Below are 18,224 nucleotides of genomic sequence, written 5' to 3'. Positions count from 1 at the left end.
CGAATCAATTTTCAAGTATTGGGTTGCGACTACCCAGTCCTGCCTTCTAAATACAAACCTTAAAACCAATGAAAGAATAAAGCGTGGACCTGTGTCAGTACACACTACTCAGGTACTCATGTCATGCAAAGCCAGCACAAGAAACAGCATTTCTTTCGGATTTGATGACTGATGATTTGAATGCAGAAGAACATTTTGGGCAAATTACTAACTTGCGTGAATGAAATTTATCAAAAAGTTGATTTCTTAAATCCTTATGAGGCATTTTCAGATTTTGACAAATTCAGAAGGAGTAAAGACAGTTCCGTAGAAACGAACATCATGTATTTCAGTAACTGTGTGCAAGGCTATAGAGCACAACGGGACCTTGATCAGATGGGCCAATGGGCCAAGGAGTGGCAGATGGAGTTTAATTTAGATAAATGTGAGGTGCTACATTTTGGGAAGGAAAATCAGGGCAGGACTTGGCTGGAGATTCCAGATCTCAGGGTTTCTGTCTCAGCGTAAAAGACTGTCCCTTTAGAAGTGAGATTCGGATGGTTGCTAATCTTGGGAATTCTGTATTCCAGGAGGCTGTGGATGTTTATCTGAACATATTCAAGACTGAAATCAACTGGTCTCTAGGCATGAATGAAAAGTTTCTTTTTATATGGTTTTGCTGAGGAGGAATCTAAGTGTATTGAATGTACTTATATGAATGAGATAGTAAGAACGTAAAAACTGCTGATGTTAGAGTCAGCGATAACCCAGTGTGGAGCTGGAGGAACACAGCAGGCCAGGCAGCATCAGAGGAGCAGGAAAGTTGACATTTTGGGTTGGGACCCTTCTTCAGAAATGGCGGAGGGGGAAGGGAGCTCCAAACATCATCCCACGAACCTTCCCCAGCTCCAGCCTTCCTCTCTCTATTTATTTCAGAGCTCCCTTCCCCCTCTCCCATTTCTGAAAAAGGGTCCCAACCCGAAACGTCAACTTTCCTGCTCCTCTGATGCTGCCTAGCATGATGGTTCATCCAGCTCCACACTGTGTTATCTCTTATGTGAATGAGAATGTCTTTCAACATTTACTTTATTTAATAGAAGTCTTTTTTGCAGCCATGCACGGCTCCTGAGGTTTGTTCATGGTTGATACTATACATGTTGGGCAAGTCAAAGGAAAATGAGTGGTGTGTGGGGGCTTGGTGTGACATCTGTTGGCACTATATTGGCATGGGGTAGAGGATGAGTAAAAGGGCTACAGGTTGGTATGGAGGCTATGACAGTCATGTCAATTGATACAGGGGCATGGGGAGTGTGTGGAAGGTAGACTGGCCAGAGGTCATGAAGAGAGATGTTAATTGTGTGAAACAATATTCTCATCATGAGTCTCCTGTTTAAATTTCTTTATTTAAAATGAATGGTAAATATTGCAAAATTCATAAGTGGGTGCTATAATCACATGACTGGAATTAAACGGAACCCTCCAGAACATTCTGCAAATCAAAGTCAGCTAGTTCATTAAACCCTTTAACTGGTGGAGGTGTAAAGTGCAGACTTTTGTTACTGTAAACTGTCTAGAAACATCTTGACTTCCATGAAAATGACATGGGAATTACAAATTACTACTGCCCAGTAGCAGGATGGTAATTGTATTCCAGTTAGTTACTAATGGATCATCATTATCATCTCTTCGCCTCACAATGGCCATTATGAGGGTAATCAAAGTATCTCATTTCTTTGAACGACTTAGCAGAAACAACACTATCTCAGACTAGAAGCTGCACTTGTCAAATTGAATAAGCATCCAGTTTTGACTTTCAACCTCAGTTGCTGATTTACCATCATGGGAAGCACATCACTCTCAAATGTCACTTGTTCAGAAAGAATCTCAGCCATCACCTGCCAAACTGGACAAACACTTGGAATACGTTCTTCGATAGCTGCACCTTTGACTGTCATCAATCCTGTATCTGAGCTCTCAGATAAAGAAGATCACTGTCAGAAAAACAAGCTCAGCCACTTGACAGACTCCCAACTGAATCACTGATTCACTGGGGCTTTAAATCACAAACTAAGAAAAACATCTTCAATTTTTTTTTTAAAGAAATTCTTAAGTTTCAACTTCCTTCCTACCCTTTCTCCCTCTTACTTACTGAGCACAGCCCACTCCACTATGTAAACCAGCCTCCTATCCATTGATTCCAGCTACACTTCCTGCTGTTCCGGGAAAGCAACCAACAGTATCAAAGACCCCTCACACCCCAGTTATAGTCTCTTCCATCGGGCAGACAATATCAAACTTTGCATACAAGGGCGAACAGATTCAAGAACAGCTTCTTCCCTGTTGTTATCAGACTTTTGAATGTTCATGTTGATCTCTCTTTCTTGCACCTTCTCTGCAGCTATAATGTTGTATTCTATAACAGAGATAGCAGGAACTGCAGATGCTGGAGAATCCGAGACAACAAGGTGCAGAGCTGGATGAACACAGCAGGCCAAGCAGCATCATAGGAGCAGAAAGGCTGACGTTTCGGGCCTAGACCCTTCATCAGAAATGGGGGAGGGGAAGGGGGTTCTGAAATAAATAGGGAGAGAGGGGGAGGCGGATAGAAGATGGATAGAGGAGAGGATAGGTGGAGAGGAAACAGAAAGGTCAAAGAGGCGGGGATGGAGCCAGTAAAGGTGAGTGTAGGTGGGGAGTTAGGGAGGGGATAGGTCAGTCCAGGGAGGACAGACAGGTCAAGGGGGCGGGATGAGGTTAGTAGGTAGGAGATGGGGGTGCGGCTTGAGGTGGGAGGAGGGGATAGGTGGGAGGAAGAACAGGTTAGAGAGGTAGGGACGAGCTGGGCTGGTTTTGGGATGCGGTAGGGGGAGGGGAGATTTTGAAGCTTGTGAAATCCACATTGATACCATTGGGCTGCAGGGTTCCCAAGCGGAATATGAGTTGCTGTGCCTGAAACCTTCGGGTGGTATCGTTGTGGCATTGCAGGAGGCCCAGGATGGACATGTCGTCTGAGGAATGGGAGGGGGAGTTGAAATGGTTCGCGACTGGGAGGTGCAGTTGTTTATTGCGAACCGAGCGTAGGTGTTCTGCAAAGTATTCTATACTCTGTTCTGTTACCCTGATACACTTGTATAGTACAATCTGCCTGTAAAGCATATAAGACAACACTTTTCATTGTACTTTGGTACACATGACAGTAATAACTCAAATGAAACCAAATCAAATACATACATAAGAAGGCACAAGGAAGTAGGAGTAGACCATTCAGCCCCTCGAGCCCGCTCTGGCATTTGATACAATCAAGGCTGACCTCATCTCAGCCTCAAGTTCACTTTCCTGCCCGACCTCCATAACTCTTCAACTCATAACTAACTAAAAATCTGTCTGTCTCCTCCTGAAATTTACTCAATGTCCTGACATCCACTGTACTCTGAGGTAACGAATTCCACAGATTCATAACCTTTTGAGAGAAGTAAATGCTCCTCACCTCCAATTTAAATTTACTACCCTTTATCCTAAAATTATGATCTCTCATTAGAGATTGTCCCATGTGAAAAAAATCCTCTCTACTTCTACATTGTCAATCCCCTTCACCATCTTACACACGTCAATTAGATCTCCTCTCATTCTTCTAAACTCCAGACAATATAGGTCTAAACTATTCAATCTCTTTGTAAGACAAACCTTTCATCTTTTACATGCCTGGGCATGTAAATGAAATAACAAAGCAATTTCTCCGTTCTGATTGTTTTGTTCAATAAATCCTACCTTGGAGTTCATCTGCAAGGATTTTGCTGTGGGTTTATTTGTAAGAAAGAAACTTAAATAACAAAACAACAAAGTTTGGCAAACACTTTTTAGCGTACCTTAGTAAGGGACAAGAGTGAAAACGGAAAGAAATAAATCAAACAATAACTCGCTGCCTTAGGCTTAAGAGTGGAAAAACAATCATAATTTAAACTCACTGCCATCCTCCCTTTGTCGATGACAGGGCTGAGGGCTTGTGTGGAAGTTTTTGTCTGTTACTCTTTATATTTAAACCGTAGACTGTTTCTCAGCCCTTCTCCATCCACCCTGCCTCCACGTTCGGCATTCTCACCCAGGTCTTCCCAAGTCATTCACCCTGACTTCAAATCCAGCCTGCACTTCCTACTACCACTCCCCTATCACCAAAAATTCAGATAGCTATTTTTAAAGGTAGGGGCTGCAGAACTGGGAATTATCCCATCTCTGCGCAACAGATCACTGACTGAAAATTAGAGCCAGTGACAGTTTGGACCCTGTGCCCAAAAGTCCAGAGTGAGATTTGAACTTGCAACCATCTGACACAGAGCAGAATGGGATCCATTGAACTAACTGCCACCAAAGTTGCAAACACGGTGAATAATGAGTATCTATTTAATGAGGCATTTCCAGCACGTAAGTACCTGGAAGTACACACGTATGTTAATGGTACAACAGGTAGTGAAGAGGGTTGGTTAGCTTGGATGTCTGCTTGTGATGCAGCATGATGCCAACAGAGTGGGTTCAATTCCTGCATGACCTGAGGCTACTCTGCAGGAGATAGTAGGAACTGCAGATGCTGGAGAATCTGAGATAACAAAGTTGTGGAGCTGGATGAACACAGCAGGCCAAGCAGCATCAGAGGAGCAGGAAGGCTGACGTTTCGGGCCTAGACCCTTCTTCAGAAAAAGGGTCTAGGCCCAAAACATCAGCCTCCTGCTCCTCTGGTGCTGCTTGACTTGCTGTGTTCATCCAGCTCTGCACCTGGTTACCTTTGCTACTCTGCAGGACTCTCCGTCTCAACCTTCCCCCTCGCCTGAGGCATGGTGACCCTCAGGTTAAACCAGTCATCTCGGCCTCTCTCTCTCTCTGTCTCTAATGAGAGACAAGCCCTATGGTCTGGTTGGATTACAGCAATGCCTCTTGACTTTTAGTTATCACAAGTTCTACTTCTACACCCTTTCAAGTCAAGCAGAATGGAAAGTCCTGTACCTGATCGGGCTGTTTGTTATGTCAGGATCCTGTGCAGTTACAGAGCCAATGACACTCCCAACATGGGCGTCCTCTTGAACGTTGATCACATTTGCCTGTGAGATGAACACAGGTGGTTCATTGACATCTTTCACCATCACTCTGACGCTGGTCCAGTCCTTAAAAGATCTGAGGTTCTCAAACTGAGGGTCAACATGTTTATTCACTGCCTCCAGCAACAGACTGTGTATCCTCTTGGTTTCAAAGTCCAGTGGCTGAAAGAAATACAGCAACATGTTAATTTTACAAAAAGTTATTGTTTATATACATGGCTTGTATCATCTGTTTATTATCACTTACGTTACTAACCTATTACAGAGGATCATCTGGTGAAACATTACACACAATCTTTTGAGGATGGACTCTGTCACAGTTTGTCAGATACCAAATAAATTTGAAAAGTTTTTTAGATGTTATACTGTCTCTAATTATTGAACAAACATTTGTTATCAAAAATTCTGTGTATCTGCATATATAAAGGTAGTGAAACACTGTGAGAGATGGCCAATTATATTACTTTTTACGTAAGTGTATACGGTGTGCATTGAGTTGATCGTGAACTGACTCATTTCATTTTGTTAGTCATTACAGGCCACATGAGCTACCTTCCTCATTGAACATCCACCATACACAACAATATTGCAGCTGAGGTAGTTTAGTTCAAGGCTCAGATTCTTGGAGCCTTATTTATTAAATGCCATAGTGAAATTTATAATTCACTGCTGAGCAAAATTGTTCCCATTCTGCCCCTGAATTTGAAGCCTGAGAATTGTTATGACTGCACAGTGAGCGTGAGGTTGGTTGAGTGGTTGGACAGGCCTATGGGGAGCAGGAATGAGGTGTTGGAGCTCTACTTTTCTCTCCTCATTCTTCCATGGAACATGGGCATCACTAGTAAGGCCAGCATGTGTTCCCATGCACTAACTCCCCTCGCACTGAATGGTTTGCTAGGCCATTTCAGAGGGCAGTTAAGAGTCAACCACAATGCTGTGTGTTGGAGTCACAAATAGGCCGGAAAAGGTAACAACATCAGATTTAACCCAGTGTGGAACTGGAGGAACACAGCAGGCCAGGCAGCATCAGAGTAGCAGGAAAATTAATGTTTTGGGTCAGGCCCCTTCTTTTTCCTGAAGTTGATACCTGTTTAAAAACATCAACTTTCCCAGTCCTCTGTTAAAGCCTGGCCTGCTGTGTTCCTCCAGTTCCACACTCTGTTATCTCTGACTCTAGCATCTGCAGTTCTTACTATCTCTGAGTGAGTTACAACTGCAGATTTCCCTCCTTAAAGGACCCAAATGTGAAGGGTTTTTGCAACAAACAACAATACTTTTAAAGTCACCCTTAGACTATATTTAAAATCAAAGGTTATTAATTGAGTTCAAATTTCAATATTTGTTGTGCTGGGTTTTGAACCCATGACCTCAGAGCATTAACATGGGTCTCTACCTTTATGCCATCGTCTCCCATCTTTGGGCTGTCTTTGAGAACCCTCTTTTAATTAATGTTGGGTAAACATGTGAGGATTTCTCTGCTAAATGATTGGGAATGAACAAGGAATCCATTTTGAATTATGACTAAAAGCCTGAAGTACTTGGCTGATAGTAACAGTCTTGGAGGACCAGAATCAGCACAATCCCAAGATAAACCATCCTGTGTAGCAATGCATTCCATGTTGCACTAACTCCCGATGTAAGGAAGCTTCTAACTAGTTTGTTCAGTCATAATTTTTAATTACTGACTCATCACCATAAGGAAATATGTTTTGCCTTCTAACTGTTGTATAGTCAATCATAATTTTTAAAAAAAAATCTATTTTCAATCTTTTTTAGTCCTTTTGCACTAATGGATGTAACAGGTTTAGTAGAATGAGCTAACAGAGAGCATGGACAACTTCACGTCAGTTAATACTTTCCTCTGGGTGCCCCGGTCCTCCCACAGTCCAAAGATGTGCAAGTTTGGTGGATTGGCCATGCTAAATTACCCATAGTGTCCAGGGATGCATAGGTTAGGTGGATTAACCATGGGAAATGCAGGGTTACAGGGAATAAGGTTGGAAGGGAGGGATGCTCTTCGGAGGTTTGGTGAGGACTCAATGGGCCGAGTGGCCTGATTCCACACTGTAGAGATTCTATGAGTTGCCAGCCTTCTCACTTTTGCAATGTGACCAAATTCAGAAGCTGCACCTTCACAGAAAAAGAGACTGATCCTCTTCTTCATAGGCTCAATATTGTGAGATTCCACCCTGAATTTCACTGCTGGGTCAAGTGCATAAAGATGGGTCATTTCCAGGCTCCACATACCAAACCCAGGAGATAGTCTTCTAGATGACCACGTTGTCTTTCCAGGGTGACAGTGTTCCTCCCGACCGTGGAACGAGAGTGGAAAATGCAGCCTGCGACTGTGGGCCTGGGCATACAGCCTGCTTCTGTGCGCCCAGTCAGTAGGCCTCAGTTCCCAACTCCTCCAACTTCTCCTAAACCCACACATCTAACTCCATGCTACTCCATAACCTTTCCACACTAAGTTAACAATATCTACCATAGGCAAACTTCAGATGCCAGGCTTACATCAATGTAAATTTACTAATGAAATCAGTATTTAAAAAAAAAACACAATCATTGACAAGCTAGGGTTTTTCTCTTTAGAACGACGAATGAGAGGTGACTTGATAGAGGTGTAAAAATGATCAGAGGTATAGATAGAGTAGACAGCCAGAGATTTTTTCCTAAGGTGGAGGCAACTATTACGAGGAGGCATAGTTTTAAAGTGAGTGGAGGTAGATATAGGGGAGACGTCAGAGGTAGGTTCTTTACTCAGAGAGTGGGAGGGGCGTGGAACGCATTGACGGAGAGGGTAGTGGAGTTGGCCTCATTAGGGGCATTTAAGCGGCTATTAGATAGGCATATGGATGATAGTATAAGGTAGGGGTGGAGGTTAGATAGACCTTAGGATTAGCGTAAAAATTCGGCACAACATCGTGGGCTGAAGGGCCTGTACTGTGCTGTACAGTTCAATGTCCTATATTCTATTGACAAAACAATCAACTAATCTCTTATGAAAACAAATACTTTTATTCTAATTTAGTTGGTAGTTTTGGCAGCTTTGCTAGTTCCAACGGGTTTATGCACTCTTTAGGTACATTGTTTTGTATTTATTGAAATTCCAAACAGTACCTATAGCCTGCCAACTTCCTTACAATGACGCCCATCCAACTCCCTCCATCAAAAAGACCATATCCACAGGGATACCTCACCTTTCCAGGGGAATAGCCTGGCTATCCAAAATAAAGTCCCTGAAATGGAGCAGTTCTGACCTGACCTGCACTGTGCATGCTGGACTCCAGAAAGTGGGGAAAATCCAAACTAAACAGAGATAGCTGGCCATCTTAATGCCAGCTCCCTTTGTGTCTCACATTTTAAAATAGGTAGCTAATATTTGTCCAAACTCCCAACACAAACTCTTATGACTCATTAGAGAAATATAACACAGTCATACAGATAAAAATTAACCCTTGCGCAATGTAGCTTCACACTCTAACTCAAATGGTTCATCACCTCTCAAGATGTAGACTGTTTGCATAAAATATCTCACAGACAAGACATTTTCCCCCCAGTGAACAAAACCAAATAAGTAGCGAAGAAAGCAGCCTCAAAATGATGTAAACAGAATTAATTTTATACTCACTTCAAAAAAAAAAATTTTGGAGTAATGGTGCATTATCTCTAGTCAGTGCTAACGACTGCGCCACCGTGCCGCCCCAAATATTGAATCCTACTCACTTGTGGGAATTTCTCAAGTCTTTTTAGTAGTTTATGTAACACAGAATAGAACCAGCGACTGGCCTGTAGTGGGATTCATATAAAAATGTTTGGGAAAGTAGCCTACCCATTGCAATAAAGCTGGAGACTTACTGCAGACAGGCTCCAGAGCTTTGTTCTTAAAATAGGCTACAGGCCATAACGTGGAGGCAGAAGTGGGGTGGAGGGGAAATATTTAAAGTTCCTGAATTAATTGAGATGAGAAGTAAACATCAAATAAAGAATGACACGGCAAGTGTCATTTAACTTGTATAGTACAGGAAGAATAAGTCAGTCAAAAAGTAGGCTCACCCTTTGCTGTGTGCACTCAATAACGAAGAAATAGGAGTGTGTTTTAATATTTGCGCATAGTGTCAGACAGGATGAATACAATCTACAAGTGTTTATGGAATATTTCACACCTCAAAAATGTTGCAAATGAAAGAACAAGGATTCAAACACAAGGGAAAAGCTTGGCTCAGCAATCAATTCCGGATTTCAGTTTCCTCCTTCTTTTAAAGAAAATCATTCATCCTATATGAGATCTTAAGCGTAATTTCCCAATAGTGTGAATTGGAATTCAGGCTACAATATGATGATATCCTGCAGATATGAAGCTGGGAATACTGTGGCAAGTAACTCATCTCCTTGCTTCTCAAAGCCTGCCCACCATCTACAAGGCACAAGTCAGGAGTGTGATGGAATACTCCCCACTTGCCTGGATGACTGCAGCCCCAACAATACTCAAGAAGTTTGACACGAACCAGGCCAAAGCAGCCCACTTGATTGGCACCACATCCACAAGCATTCACTCCCTCCACCACCAACGCTCAGTTGGTGTGTACTATCTACAACATGCACTGCAGAAATTCACCAAAGATCCTCAGACAACACGTTCCAAACCCACGACCACTTCCATCTAGAAAGACAAGGCAGCAGACATATGGGAACACCACCACCTTCAACTTCCCCTCCAAGCCACTCACCATCCTGACTTGAAAATATATCGCCGTTCCTTCACTGTCGCTGGGTCAAAATCCTAGAAGTCCTTCCCTAACGGCATTGTGGGTCAACCCACAGCAGGAGGACTGCAGCAGTTCAAGAAGGCAGCTCATCACCACCTTCTCAAGGGGCAACTAGGGATGGGCAAGAAATGCTGGCTCAGCCAGCGCCACCTACGCCCCATAAATTAATAGGAAAAAAGCCCCTAAAATTTGCAACGTCAGCTGAAATGAAAACAAATGAAGTTTAATGAAATGAGAGGAAAAATACACACGAAGCCTGGTGATTACCTAATGATTTGAAATATCACTGGTTTTAATGCATTTCTGTAGGCATGTGAGTTTGTTTGTGTGTGGGGGTGTGTGTGTTCATGTTAAGTGGTGTCAACTCAACAGTAATGGACTAACTGGAGTCGTAACTCTGGAAAAGTCAGGAACTCTGTTTAAAACAGACACCATGAATTCAGATGTGAAAAGAACCATTTACCAGGTAACAGTACGTGATTGTCGTGGAATTGTCTTGCATAAATATCATACTGCCAACTAGATAGAGGCATAAAGCTGTACAGCATGAAAACAGGCCCTGCAATCCAACACGTCCACACCGATCCTAAATTAATTTAGTCCCATTCGCCAACATTTGGCCCTCTAAACCCTTCCTATTCATATACCCGTCCTGATGCCTTTTAAATGGTGTAATTGTACCAGCCTCTGCCACTTCCTCTGGCAGCTCATTCAATATATGCACCACGCTCTGCATGAAAAAGTTGCCCCTTACGTCCCTTTTAAATCTTTCCCCTCTCACCTTAAAACTGTGCCCTCTAATTTTGGACTCGCCCACCCTGGGCACTATTCACTTTATCCATGCCCGTCATGATTTTATATGGTAACATAGAGGGGTGAGCAGCCTGAAGAAACTGACCTGAGGTCAAAGTTTGTTAAGCCCAAGAGATAAGCTTCTTTCTAGGGTGACAGAAGCAAGTCCTAATCAGCAATGAATCAAGCTTGTTGTAATAGATGACTCAATTGTAATGTTTGCCAGTGGTTAAAATGATCATTTCTGGAGATTGTACAGTGTGAAAAGTTTGAATACACAGAAGATTCTAAAGAAAGCTTGCCTCAGAGCACCATTATCTGGATCTGGAATGGGAGTCGTCTGATCAGTGCCAGGAGTCTGGGACAGAGCAGCTTGATCATCAGTTCTGATCAATTCCTTGGCAAGTCCTTGTAAAAAGGTTCACCTACAACTTTAATCATTGTACGATATTTTGCAGTAAATAAACAAAAAACAAAAAAACCTGCAGATGCTGGAAATCAGAAACAAACAGTGAAATTGCTGAAAAATCTCAGCAGGTCTGACAGCAATTCTGGAGAGAAATCAGAGGTAACGTTTCAGGTCCAGTCACCCTTCTATAAAACTGATGGTAGGTAGGAAAAAGTTGTTTTTTTATGCAGAAGATAGAGTTGGGGGAGGAGGTAAGGACCACATGATAGGTGGAGATAGAGCCCAAAGAGAGAGAAGAACAGTCTGACAGACAACAGAGTGGATAACAGTCAACCCAAGAGAATGGCTGCTAATGAGAACTATTAACAGCTAACAATGGGTTGTGTGTAATAGCAAACCGTGTGGTAACAAGGCCTGATGTATGGGGGTTGGGGTAGGGACATGTGAGAAGGTGCTTCAAGCCCTAAAATTGTTAAACTTGACGTTGAATCCAGAAGGTTGTAGAGTTCCCAAGCAGAAAATGAGGTGTTGTTCTTCCAACTTGCGCTGAACTTCGCTGAAGAACTGCAGCAAGCCTGAGAGGGATGTTGGCCAAGGGACTGCTGAGATTTTTCAGCAATTTCTTTTTGTTTCAGATATTTTGCAGTATTTCTTTAGTGTACTTTGCATTAATATTGAACATTGAATATATTGCATTGTTTGAACTGTCTTGGGCTTTTGATATCCAGAGTAACCCGAATGGACCAGGGAAAGTGTGACAAAAGTCTCTATTCCTATTCTCTGATTCATGTTATTGTATAATAAAGGTCCTTTTGGGGAGAGATAGATCACAGAATAACTCCTTGGATCTACAAAGAACCATCAACATTTGCAAAGTAACAAAAAGTAGCAAAACAAAGCCGGAAGATTGTGTGATAACAAGGTGTAGAGCTGGATGAACTCAGCAGGCCAAGCAGCATCAGAGGAGCAGGAAGGCTGACGTTTCGGGCCTAGACCCTTCTTCAGAAAATGTAGTTGCTATACTTTTATAACTGTAAATCGGGGAGTTTGACAATGAAATCAGTGACCAGTTGAATTGTTTTAGTTACTTTTGTTTAATGGGTAAATTTCAGTCAGGATAAAAGGAAAGCTCCTCTGATCTCTTCAGATATTAATGTAGGAGTGTTAACATACACTCGCATAGGCAAATAGGCCTTAGATCCAGAAAGATAATAACTGCAGTCTTGTAGCACTCACTACCACTGGGTCAAAGTCTTGGAATTCCCACCCTAATGGCATTTTGGGTCTACCTACAATACACTGACTGCAGTGGTTCAAGAAGGCAGCTCACCACCACTTTCTCAATGGGAACTAGTGTTGGACAGCAAGCAACGGCTACAACCGCGGGTAAATTAAAAAATTAGTCCTTCATTGCAACATTTAAGGGTCAGCCTAGGTTGCGTGTATAATGTTGGCAGTGGATCTTTGTCACATTTCCATTTTCTTCTATTTTACCTATGAGAAAGCCTTGAGAAGACCACGAATTTTGAAGTTAAAGAAGGACAAGGACAGCAGATTCACACGAAGACCAACTCCAGCAAGTTTTCCACAAATCCTGACCTGGAATTATATTGCTGCTGTTGCATCTAAAATCCTGGAACTCCCTTCTAACACCATTGGAGGAATATGTACCAGTTGGACAGCAATTCACACCACCACTGTTTCGGGGCAATTAGGAATAGGCAAAAAATACTGTCCCCAGCCAGCAATACCCACACCTCATGAATGAAAAATCCAGAAATAAAATAGTCTAAGACTTTTCATTTGCTCCTGACAAAATGCATTTATTAATAACATCACTAAGTCTGACCAGCCTGCCCTTTTGAACACAATAGTGATGAATAACTTGATTATAATGTCCTATACTTGTACTTTGAGAATGACAATGAGAATGAGCAACAGAACTAAATAAAAGAGCACTACTTTCTGACATGTTTACCAGCTTGGGCCGAAGGGCCTGTTTCTACGCTGTATTATTCTATATTAATCCCTGAGTGAATGGTAGCAATGTCAAGGGTGTAACAATTTAAACATCCTTCTCACTGTGTTACTGGAACAGATGGGGACAACATAAGTGAGGAGCAATGTTGACTTTTAGTTGACATATTTAACTGGAATCAGCAGTACTCAATGACAAGAAAGCAATTTAAATTCTTTTTAAAGAAGCAAATTTCTTCCACATTTGGCTTCAATGTTTAGGTTGCTAGATGTGTCTTTGGTTGAACATTAACATTGTTGGATGAACTGTGCTCTGCAGAAAGAATTACAGTTTTTTTAGAACCATCAGATTCAATAGTAAATGTCTGTCATTTTATACTTTGCAATGTCTTGCGATTTTACAGAAGGCTCATCTTTTGCCAATTAGAAAACTGATAATTAAAATAAGGCTAGAAATCTTGCTGCTTGATTAGCAACCTGTAACTGATTCCTGGCAATGCAATGCAAACACCATCAGGTGCGATGCCTTGTGTGAAATGGTTCAACATTAATGGATCAACACAGCATCATTCCACAAAAGTATGTTTTTTTGATAAATGATTTTGCTGAACTGCAGCATTAGCTTTCATATTTTCATTGATGCCACACAGTTCTATCTCACTACCAGTAAGATCCAATTTTCTACAACTGCTAAATTATCAGTGTTTTTGTGCAACATTGAATATGGGATAAATAGAAATTTCATTTGATGAAATATTGAGATAGTGAAAGCAATTGCTTTCAGCTCCCTCCTCTGAACTCTCATCTCTTGCTACCAGTTCCAGCCCTGTCCCTGTAAAATGTCTGTGCTAAATCAGTCATTTTGTAACTTTGGGATCACATTTAACCCTGGCCTTCATTTTTGATAATATATTTGTGAAATCACTAAGAATGCCCATCTCCACCTCTGCAGTAATGCTTGACTTTGTCTCTGTCTTTGTGTGTGACGTTCAATTGCCTATTCCTATATTTTCTATGTCTAGACTTGACTATTCCCATGTTCTTAGGCTGATGTCTGATATTGCACACTGTCTAATCTACAGGTCATCCAATTCTCTACTGGCTATGTCCTAATTTACATCAAATCTAATTACCCTATTACTCCTGTGCTCGCTGACTTAAATTGGCTGTTGACCTTGATTTTAAAATGCTCACCCTTGTTTTCAAATGTCTCCAATGAGCTCTCCCCTCCCTATCATTACTTATAGCCCCATATATATGCACTCATCCCTTTGGGATCTCGTGAGCAACCTTGATTTTAATCACTCACGCCATTGGTGGCCATGCCTTCACTTTCCATGATTCTTAAGCTCTGGTAAACATTTCTGCCATTTTCCTGCATTACCTCTGCGCTCTGTGATGTGAGGAAATCTACAGATCTGTTTGGAACGCAATGACTGAGCTGTCACAGTCCTCTGGGGCAGAGGTGAAGAGGAAATTCTTTGTTAAGAGGGTTCACTGATATTTGGAATTTTCTATCTCAGAGAGCTGCGGGGCTGAGTCATTGAGTATATTTAAAGGTAAAACAGGCAACATTAGGTGAGTCGAGGTGTATGGGAATCAGGCAGGAAAGTGATGTTGAAGTCAAGATCAGATCAGCCCTGATCTTCACGGTTGATCGGGTTTACTGGTTGCTCCGCTCTCTAATACTCTTCGGACGTCATTTCCGATAAGCCAATAAAATGCTTATTCTGTGAGAAACAACATCCAATGAGTATCTTACTTCTTTTACCAAGTACCCGACAAGAAAATCATTGGGGTCTTTTAATGACTGCTTTGAAAGTAGCTTTATCCAGGTCCATGTCACAGAGAAATGTCCAAAACTAATCTTGAAATGAATCAACAGTTGTTTCTGAAGATGATATACACAAATGCTTTATCAAAGCAAGTAGCACTGACCCTGGAGCACTGGGTCCGTTGCTCTTTTCCAATGTTATGCTCAAGAATTATGCCCTTACGTGAACAGTTGATGCTAAGCCATCATAAATTGTGCAGTCTTTCCCTCAATACCCTGCTGTGTTAGATCCTATATCCAAAGACTGCCAGGAGAGCCAGTCCTTAGCTGTGAATCAATTATGCCAATCATTTTACATGCAATAATCAATGGTCAAATTAGTTTCTCTGTCACTTTACCGCTCATCAACTTTACAATTATTGTGGCCAGATGAAACTTATGAAACAATGCCAATCAAACGCTGATACACAACAATAAAGAAGTGACAAGAAAATGGAACATTCCTACCTCCCATCCCCTATTCCTGGCTGAAGTAAGCTCTGTTATAGACTATTGCATTTAACACCTGATTGAACAAACCTCTTGAAGGGAAACAGATTAGCAGCTCTATCTTATATGAATTTTTAGTCCAACTATAACAGACTGCAAAGCAGTAATTGTATTGGCTGAGTGCCATCAGAATCTGCCCACACACAATTCCAACACAAGCAACTGTTGAAGAATGGCATGCGACAGAAGGCTGTCCTTCGAGCCTGGGATATGGGAGAAGAACGGGTGGTCAAAGCTAAGTCAGATTCTAATGAAAAACTCCGCAGCTTTTCTTCAGAATATTTCACTATGACTGTACTGAAACCTCCTCTGGAAACTGCATCATTGCAGCAACAGTCAGCTATAAGCCATCAGAACAAACCCACAAGGTGAACTTTTGCCCTGAATATTGAACATCAAAATTTAGATGAGGCTGAAGAGACATTAGGATGAATAGCAGCAAAGCCCATACATCACAGCTCAAGTTAATTACTGACAGTTGTACTGAGATACAAATAAGGCTGCTGAAAAAAATGATGAGTGCAATTTATTTTCTACTTGATTGGGAATGAGAGGGAGCTTCTGGAATAGATTTGGACAGACATTTGTATTCCTTGACTTCTAACTTTCACCCAAGTGCAAAGAAACAGTATAATTGCCAGCTCTGACTCATTACAGCATTATAGCTGTAGGAGTTTCAGTACACATTGGAACACCAAAGCCATTTTTTAGTTAATTATTAATACTGTTTGAGTGGCATTGCTCATGGTAAGTCTGAGGATAAGGTGTATCTGTCATTATCAAACATTATTCTATACAATTCATTACTCTGCTGTTAGGGTGAGCATAATATCTCAGTTCTGTAAAGGGTTGAATTGCTATAAATTGGCATGAGGTTAATTAGAAGCTTATTGTTGAGGCAGCCTGATATTACAGACTGACAATTGTGTTGGCACTGCCTTTGAAATTGTAAGATAATAAAACAAGAAATGGGAGTTTTTCTTTAAAATTAATGCTCATCTTTAATGATTGACACCTCTCTATTTAATTATAATTCACTGGCTGCTTCATATGAATATGACATTTTGTCCAAATCATGTGCAAGCATTACTGAATCTTATTTGTAATGGTTTCGAGAGTGACAGTCACAGTAGGTAATTTTTGCTTATGTGTTTTCAATGAAAACATTGTGGCCACTTAGAAATTGCTTTATAGAAGGTCCAAATAAATTAAAATGTTAAATGTGATTCAACTGTTTTAATTGGTATGCTAAATTTACATAGTGTAACTTAAATGAAAGGGGTTGAACTATCAAAAATTTTACTTGGAAAGTGCTTTAGAAAGTAGGGCACAATATGTTCTTTACTGATTCAATAACCAAAGGGTGTTAAATGTTCCTGCCAAATGGTCCTTACCCTTCAGCAAGCCTCCAGGCTAGGTACATTTTAAGACTAATACGATACCTAGATTCTGTACTTGTCTTCAAGTCAATAAACAATGATAACTGGGATAATTAGTTCCTTCTATCAGCATTGAGAACACATGCATGTCTTATTATTCTCTAGACCTGATTTTTTTTTAATTATCTCCCCCTTTTAAATATGTCTTCTGACCGTGTTCATTACTTGGAATGTTTGAACTGGCAGGTAATTTGATGCTGCCGTTTTATTTAGAAAATGCATTGGTCTGAGCCCCCATAAAAATCAACTTGCATACACCACGGTTTTATGGTTCCATTCTTCATGTTTTGCAGCAGCTGTCATTCAGCGGTAGTGCCCTTATCTCTAAGCCTGAAGGTTATCGGTTCAAAGCCAACTCAAATGCATAATCTCAGCTGACATGCCAGTAAAACACTAAATGGGAGTGTTGCACAGTTACAAAGAAATTAGGGCAGAATGTTACTGTTCCCTGAAGGGTGTTTCCAGGTGACCTGTAAAATTCTACAGGTCACATTTCAGGCACTCACCCTCCCACCTCTAACTTTGCCATGATTTCGCAAGTGGCCTGAAGTGAGGTGAGACCTACAGCTTTCCTTAATGGCCACTTCCTGCCCCATCCACAATTTTTCAGTTAGCAGGTGGTGGTAATTTTATGTGCTTTGGAGGGTTTGGTTGCTGCTTCTAATCTTTCTTTCTTTAACTTTTCAAAAAAGAAATCAGTTGTAGGATGAGGATGTCACTGGCTGGCCAGCATTTATTGCCCCAGAGGGCAGTTAAGAGTCAACCACATTGCTGTGGGTTTGGAGTCACATGTAGGCCAAACCAGATAAGGATGAGAGATAGTAGGAACTGCAGATGCTGGAGAATCCAAGACAACAAGGGGCAGGGCTGGATGAACACAGCAGGCCAAGCAGCATCATAAGAGCAGAGAGGCTGATGTTTCGGGCCTAGACCCTTCATCAGAAAAGGGGGAGGGGAAGGGGGTTCTGAAATAAATAGGGAGAGAGTGGGAGGCGGATAGAAGAGGGATAGAGGAGAGGATAGGTGGAGAGGAAACAAACAGGTCGACGAGGCGGGGATGGAGCCAGTAAAGGTGAGTGTAGGTAGGGAGTTAGGAAGGGGATAGGTTAGTCCAGGGAGGACGGACAGGTCAAGGGGGCGGAATGAGGTTGGTCGGTAGGAGATGGAGGTGTGGCTTGAGGTGGGAGGAGGGGATAGGTGGGAGGAAGAACAGGTTAGGGAGGCGGGGACGAGCTGGACTGGTTTTGGGATGCGGTAGTGGGAGGGGAGATTTTGAAACTTGTGAAATCCACATTGATACCATTGGGCTGCAGGGTTCCCAAGCGGAATATGAGTTGCTGTTCCTGCAACCTTTGGGTGGCATCGTTGTGGCACTGCAGGAGGCCCAGGATGGACATGTCGTCTGAGGAATGGGAGGGGGAGTTGAAATGGTTCGCGACTGGGAGGTGC

At 41.9% G+C, this 18,224-nt stretch overlaps 1 protein-coding gene across 1 annotated transcript in view; it reads right to left on the bottom strand.

Annotated features, from left to right (window-relative positions):
- The window catches only part of LOC109912267 (cadherin-22-like), a 574,381-nt gene that overhangs the window by 243,855 nt on the left and 312,302 nt on the right, over positions 1-18,224 (bottom strand). Inside the window, exon 7 of the mRNA XM_048608181.1 lies at positions 4,975-5,228. Within this exon, the coding sequence (XP_048464138.1) occupies positions 4,975-5,228 (254 nt within the window). The remainder of the gene's footprint in view (positions 1-4,974; positions 5,229-18,224) is intronic.

This window comes from Rhincodon typus, chromosome 19, assembly GCF_021869965.1.
Source record: "Rhincodon typus isolate 14 chromosome 19, sRhiTyp1.1, whole genome shotgun sequence".
In the NCBI taxonomy this organism is placed as follows: Eukaryota; Metazoa; Chordata; class Chondrichthyes; order Orectolobiformes; family Rhincodontidae; genus Rhincodon; species Rhincodon typus.
The sequence above is the reverse complement of the archived record's forward strand: the minus strand, read 5'-3'. Positions and strand labels throughout refer to the sequence as shown.